This window comes from Cebus imitator, unplaced genomic scaffold (genome assembly GCF_001604975.1).
Source record: "Cebus imitator isolate Cc_AM_T3 unplaced genomic scaffold, Cebus_imitator-1.0 Scaffold444, whole genome shotgun sequence".
NCBI lineage: Eukaryota > Metazoa > Chordata > Mammalia > Primates > Cebidae > Cebus > Cebus imitator.
In genome coordinates, this window is record NW_016107759.1 from 255,932 (window position 1) to 262,996 (window position 7,065).

At 46.5% G+C, this 7,065-nt stretch overlaps 1 protein-coding gene and 1 pseudogene across 9 annotated transcripts in view; one reads left to right on the forward strand and one right to left on the reverse strand.

Moving 5' to 3' along the window:
• Positions 1–7,065, reverse strand: part of LUC7L (LUC7 like) — a 33,557-nt gene that overhangs the window by 4,644 nt on the left and 21,848 nt on the right. For all 8 annotated transcript variants that reach the window (XM_037732228.1, XM_037732227.1, XM_017510862.2 and 5 more), the window contains one exon: positions 5,165–5,341. In XM_037732228.1, the coding sequence (XP_037588156.1) occupies positions 5,165–5,341 (177 nt within the window). The remainder of the gene's footprint in view (positions 1–5,164; positions 5,342–7,065) is intronic.
• Positions 1,587–2,251, forward strand: LOC108290849 (annotated as a pseudogene). The gene has a single exon (XR_001819729.2). The product of XR_001819729.2 is annotated as a 40S ribosomal protein S8-like (transcript).

Genomic DNA, 7,065 nt, shown 5'->3' on the forward strand with positions numbered 1-7,065 from the left:
GTTACTCAGGAGGTTGAGGCAGGAGAATTGCCTGAACCCAGGAGGCGGAGGTTGCGGTGAGCCGAGATCGCGCCATTGCACTCCAGCCTGGGTAACAAGAGCAAAACTCTGTCTCAAAAAAAAAAAAAAAATTTTTTAGGCCGGACACAGTGGCTCATGCCTATAATCCCAGCACTCTGGGAGTTCGAGGCGGGTGGATTACAAGGTACGGAGTTTGAGATCAGCCTGACTACCATAGTGAAACCCCGTCTCTACTAAAAATACAAAAAATTAGCCAGGCATGGTGGCACACACCTATAGTCCCAGCTACTTAGGAAGCTGAGGCAGGAGAATCGCTTGAACAGGGAGGGAGAGGTTGTAGTGAGCCGAGATCGCGCCACTGTATTCCACCTGGGGTGACAGAGCAAGACTCTGTCAAATTAAAAAAAATTTATTTCCAAAACGACAGATTTTTATTAAAAAAAAAAAAAAAAATTATAGAGATAGGATCTTGCTATGCTGCCCAGGCTGGTCTTGAACTTCTCAGCTCAAGCAATCCTCTTACCTTGGCCTCCCAAACTGCTGGGGTTATAGGCCTGAGCCACCCAGCCTAACATTACATTTTCACCATTTGGTAACAGACTGTTATACTTCTAACTCACAAGGAATTGATCACATTGTTTCAAACCAACCCAGAAAGCTAGTTTATGGTAAAACAGAACAGAGATATCCGATCGAACACATCCTGCTTCTGGGAGCAGAATTCCTGCTGCCAAAAAGCAGCCCAGCCTCAGGGTGCTGGGTGTTGTGCTGGCTTTAGACTAAACTGAGTTTGAGGGAGGTAGAACACATATCTTCTGCACCTGGCTTTTTTTTTTTTTTTAACTGGTTTGTCAAAAGCACCTGGCTTTCAACACAAGATGACCTGAATCATCAGGCTGATTATGAAAACCTTGTAAGGGGAGGAGGCTATAAGAAACCTCACCAATGAAAACACCATCAAGGCGAGCTTAGTGGAAAAGCACCAGCAGCATTCTGTGCACTGCTGACTACCAATATCAACTCCGAGCCATGTAATGCCCCACATCTCTGCCAAGTGAAACCCTGAGTGAGAGCAAGTCAGAGCCAATGAGACAAAGAATCACTAGTCTTCTCCACCCAAAGAGCTATGATGGGGTAAGGATAATCTTCCGTGCCCAGGTTGGATCAGAGCACATTCCCCACAGCATGAGAGGGCACAGCAAGGATGGAGAGCGGGGTGACCGGCACCTCCAGCTCTAAACCTTCGCCCATGCTCACGCTGTGTCTGGGACAGGGCACATGTGGATGGCATCTTTAAGGTTACGCTAAAGGATGGCATTAAAGCCAGGTACAGCGGCTCATGCCATCTCAGCACTCTCGGAGGCTGAACAGGCAGAATCATTTGAGGCCAGAAGTTTGAGGCTTGCCTGGCAAACACAGTAAGACATTCCTGTCTTTAAAAAAAAAAAAATCAGGGGGATGGAGGCAGCAAACCACCTTGCCATGTATGTACCTATACAACAATACTGCATAATCTGAACATGTACCCCAGAACCTGAAGTACAAAAAAAAAAAATTCTCTTTCCAGCCAGCACCAAGCAATGGGCATCTCTCAGGACAACTGGCACAAGCGCCCCAAGACCGGGGGCAAGAGAAAGCCCCACCACAAGAAGCGGAAGTATGAGTTGGGGCCCCCACCGCATCCACACAGTCCGTGTGCGGGGTGGTAACAAGAAACACCGTGCCCTGAGGCTGGACGGGGGGGGGGTTTCTCCTGGGGCTCAGAGTGCTGTACTCGCAAAACAAGGATCATCGATGTTGTGTGTAATGCGTCTAGTAACGAGCTGGTCGGTACCGAGACCCTGGTGAAGAATTGCATCGTGCTCATCGACAGCCCGCCGTACCGACAGTGGTACGAGTCCCAATATGCGCTGCCCCCGGGCCTCAAGAAGGGAGCCAAGCTGACTCCTAAGGAAGAAGAGATTTTAAACAAAAACGATCAAAAAATTCAGAAGAAATATGACAAAAGGAAAAAGAATGCCAAAATCAGCAGTCTCCTGAAGGAGCAGTTCCGTCAGGGCAAGCTTCTTGCGTGCATCGCTTCAAGGCGGGGACAGTGTGGCTGAGCAGATGGCTATGTGCTAGCGGGCAAAGAGCTGGAGCTCTATCTTAGGAAAATCAAGGCCCGGAAGGGCAAATAAATCCTTGTTTTCTGTCTTCATCCATGTAATAAAGGCGTTTATTGTTTGTTCTGTTCACAAAAAGAAAATTAGCCAGGCATGATGGCGTGCGCCTACAGTCGCAGCTACTCAGGAGACTGAGGACAGAGAAACACTTGAGTCCAGGAGTTCCAGATTACAGTGACAATAAGCTATCAGCTACCATCACATCACTACACTCCAGACTGGGTGACAGAGGGATACCCTGTCTCTTAAAAAACAAAACAAAAGAAAATCAGAGGATTTTGTCTAGGTTGGAGTGTAGCAGTGTGATCACAGTTCACTGCAGCCTTGACCTCCAAGGTCCAAACAATCCACCTCAGCCTCCTGAATGGCGGGAACCAAAGGCACACACCTCCACGGTCGGCTAATTATATTTTTGGTAGAGAAAGGGTCTCCCCTTACATTGCCAGGCTGGTCTCAAACTCCTGAGCTCAATCAATTCTCCTGCCTTGGCTTCCTAAATGCTAGACTTACAGGCATGAACCACCAGGCCCAGCCTCAAGGATGGCATCTTTTTAAAAAAATTAAGGATTGGTCAGGTGCAGTGACTCATGTGTAATCCCAGCACTTTGGGAGGCAGAGGCAGGTGGACATCTCTGGGACTACTGTAAGTGAAGCCTCCTGTAATTAGGGCACAGAACTCATACTCTCCATATCATTATGAGGTGTACTTCCAAAGACGTTCTGAGCTGTTACTTTAATAATTACTTATCAAAGTTTGTAATACGAGTTGTGTTGTTTTGGTCAATTCTATGCTACAATGATAAAATGTAATGATAATGATAAAACAAGCTTTCTAACCAAGTTAATGCCTCTTAAGACAAGGGAAAAACATTTCACTACATTCACATTTCTAATGCAGAAATACACATTAAGGAAATAAAAGACTTGCAGATGTAAAAAAAAAAAAAAAAAACCACTACGTTAGGGCCAAGCACTGTGGGTCACACCTGTAATCCTAGCACTTTGGGAGGCTGAGGCAGGTGGATTACTGAACTCAGGAGTTCGACAGCAGCCTGGGCAACATGGCAAAACCCCATCTCTACTAAAAACACGAAACTTAGCCGGGTGTACTGGTAAACACCTACAGTTCCAGCTACCTGGGGGGCTGAGGCAGGAGAATCGCTTGAACCTGAGAGGTGGACACTGCCGTGAGCTGAGATCATGCCACTGGACTCTGGCCTGGGTGACAGAGCAAGACCCTGCCTCTAAAAACAAAACAAAAAACAAAACAAAACAAAAACCTACAGTAGGACAAAATTCTGGGCTATAAAATGAAAATTTAAAGGAGAAATGGCAAAGTAACATTTCCACCTGCTAGGAAGCAATTTTTTTTTTCTTTGAGACAAAGTCTCACTCTGTGGCCCAGGCTACAGTGCAGTGGTTCAATCTTGGCTCCCTGCAACCTCTGCCTCCCAGGTTCAAGTGATTCTCCTGCCTCAGTCTCCCGAGTAGCTGGGAATACAGGCATGCATCACCATGCCTGGCTAATCTGTGTTTTCAGTAGAGCCAGGGTTTCGCCATGTTGGCCAGGCTGGTCTCAAACTCCTGACCTCAAGTGATTTGCCCTCCTCAGCCTCCCAAAGTGCTGGGATTACAGGCTTGAGCCACCGCGCCCAGCCCAAAAGCAAATTTTTAATGGGGTGGTAAATGCATACTAAACTGTAATTTACAATACCATTGGATACATATTTTACATCTTTCATACCTATAAACTCATAAAGAAAAATTCCAATTCAAAAAAAAATGTGACAGAGTACACTGCTTTTCAAAATTCTCTCGGGAACAAAGCAAAATGTTTCAAGACCAGAGGCTGAGAAGAGCCTCACTGCTGTGCCAGCTCCTATTCCAGTCCAGGTTGACACAATCACCTAGGGGACCTTCCTTAGGTGCAGAGCCCTGGCACATGCTGCCTGACTCAGCAGCTCCTTCTGGGGCACACAAGGCCCTCGGCCTTGGTCACTGCAGCATTCTGCAGTCAGGGTCAACATGTCTGTCCCTCCACTACATTTCAGTTATATGGGGGGACGGGGAGGGAGGGGCGGTGGGGAGGCTGGCTAACTTCCCACCATCCTGTCCTGAAGTCCGAGTATACAGTAAGGGAGGCTCCGTCAGTGTGAAGGAAGACAATTCGAAGTCATAGAAACACGTCCAACCTTCCTTCCTAGCATTCTGTACTTAAAGTTTTTAAATGTCTTAGAGCCTTGAGAAAGGAACAGAGGCTGTCGCTGGGCCAGGTGGTACAATGCTCTCAGAAAAACCCCATCCTCACCTTGCGCTTCTGAGGTGGCTCACAGGCAAGGAGCCAGGATGTGTGATATTGTCTTGACCGACCACACACACTTTCTCATCTCCAAACAAGTTATTTCAGAGGTACACAAGGAACTGTATGTACCCTGGGAATAGGCTCTGACATTCCTTTTTTTTTTTTTTTTTTTTTTTTTTTTTTTTTTTGAGATGGAATTTCACGCTTGCTGCCCAGGCTCAGTCTTGGCTCACCACAACCTCTGCCTCCTGGGTTCAAGCAATTCTCCTGCCTCAGCCTCCCCAGTGGAAGAGATTACAGGCATGCACCACCACACCTGGCTAATTTTGTATTTTTAGTTGAGATGGGGTTTCAACATGTTGGTCAGGCTAGTCTCAAACTCCTGACCTAAGGTGATGTGCCCACCTCCACCTCCCAAAGTGCTGGGATTACAGGCATGAGCCATCACGCCGGGCGGTGCTGCCATTTCCTTCTGTTAACAACAGGGTCCATACTAAATCTCCAAGGCCCCTCTGGTCTCTGAGCATGTCTCTTGTGTGAATCCAAGTGATGAAATCTGAGTATTTCACTACAACACTCAAGCTCTTAGCGATCAGAACGTAAGGTTTTTAAAAATTAAAGGAATGTAAAGACACCCCAAGACAACTCAGCTTTCTCCAGAAACGGATGAACATACTCTTAACTGATCAAGCTTCTCTCGGATCTGAATGAACCCCAAGTGTAACTTGCCACCGAAGTGGTCTGCCAGGCGACGGTCATTGTCATGGAGACCAAGGTAGGCTGAACAGACCTCACAGACACGCAGCTTTTGCTGCTGAAAACTGGACGCAGGCATAGAATTTCTGTATTCTTCCTGGAGAAGGAAAATAGAAAGATAAAAGGCATACAGAGCAGTCACCATGAATCCGATCTCCAAAATGTAAACATTTGATGACAGAAGTAACTTTTAAACAAATTTTTAAAAAACACAAACAAAACTTCAAATATTTATGACCAATTCAATTTTCACTTTATTTAAGAAATGCACTAACAGGCTGGGCTCGGAGGCTCACGCCTGTAATCCCAGCACTCTGGGAGGCCAAGGTAGACGGATCACTTGAGGCCAGGAGTTCAAGACGAACTGGGCCAACATGGCAAAACCCTGTCACTACTAAAAATGTAAAAATTGGCCGGGCGTGGTGGCAGGCACCTGTAATACCAGCTACTGGAAAGGCTGAGGCATGAGAATTGCTTAAGCCGAGGAGATAGAGGTTGCAGTGAGCTGAGATTACGCCACTACACTCCAACTAGGATGACAGAGGAGAACGCTGTCACACACACACACAAAAAAATGGCCAGGCTGCAGTGGCTCATGCCTGTAATCCCAGCATTTTGGGAGGCTGAGGTGGGTGGATCACGAGGTCAGGAGTTCAAGACCATCCTGGCCAACACGGTGAAACGCCATCTCTACTAGAAATACAAAAATTAGGCCGGGCACAGTGGCTCACGCCTGTGGCTGAGGCAGGTGGATCACGAGAGGTCAGGAGTTCAAGACCAGCCTGGCCAACATGGTGAAACCCCGTCTCTACTAAAAATGCAAAAATTAGCCAGGCATGGTGTCGTGAGCCTGTAATCCCAGCTACTCAAGAGGCTGAGGCAGGACAATCACTTGAATCCAGGAGGCGCAGTTTGCAGTGAGCAGAGACCACACCATGGCATTCCAGCCTAGGTGACACAGCAAAACTCTGTCAAAAAAAAAAACAAAAACAAAAAAACTAGCTGGGCATGGTGGTGCGGGCCTGTAGTCCCAGCTACTGAGGAGGCTGAGGCAGAGGAATTGCTTGAACCCGGGAAGTAGAGGCTGCAGTGAGCCAAGATCACGCCACTGGACTCCTGCCTGGGTGACAGAGCAAGACTGAGTCTCAAAAGAAAAAAAAAAAAAAAAAAACTGCATTCCACACTGGGTGCAGTGACTCATGCCTATAATCTCAGCACTTTGAGAGACTGAGGAGAATCACTTGAGCCCAGGAGTTTGAGACCTGCATGGGCAACACAGCAAGATCCAGTCTCTAAAAATAAAAAATTAATTAGCCCAATGTGGTGGCAAATGCCTGTAGTCCCATCTACTCAAGAGGCTGATTTGGAAGAATTGCCTGAGACCAGAAGGTCAAGGGGGCAGTGAGCTGTGACTGCACCACTGCACTTCACCCTAGGCAACCCTGGGTGACAGCAAGACGCTGTCTCAAATATTAAAAAATAAAAGGTGGGGAGTGGATGAGAAAAAAAAAAGAACTTGAATATCCATTACAGTATACTACATCATTAACTAAAAAAAAAAAAAAAAAAAAAAAAAAAAACTTAAGCAAAAACAATATTCTGTCCCCTTCTATAGTTTTCAAACCTTAATTGCCACCCTAGTCACATCTTTCAAAATAAATGCTAATTATGTTGAGTAAAAAGTCAATCTCGAACAGGCGCAGTGGTTTACACCTGTAATCCCAGAACTTTGGGAGGCTGAGGCAAGTGGATCAGGAGGTCAAGAGATGGAGACTACCCTTGCCAACATGGTGAAACTCTGTCTCTACTAAAAATACAAAA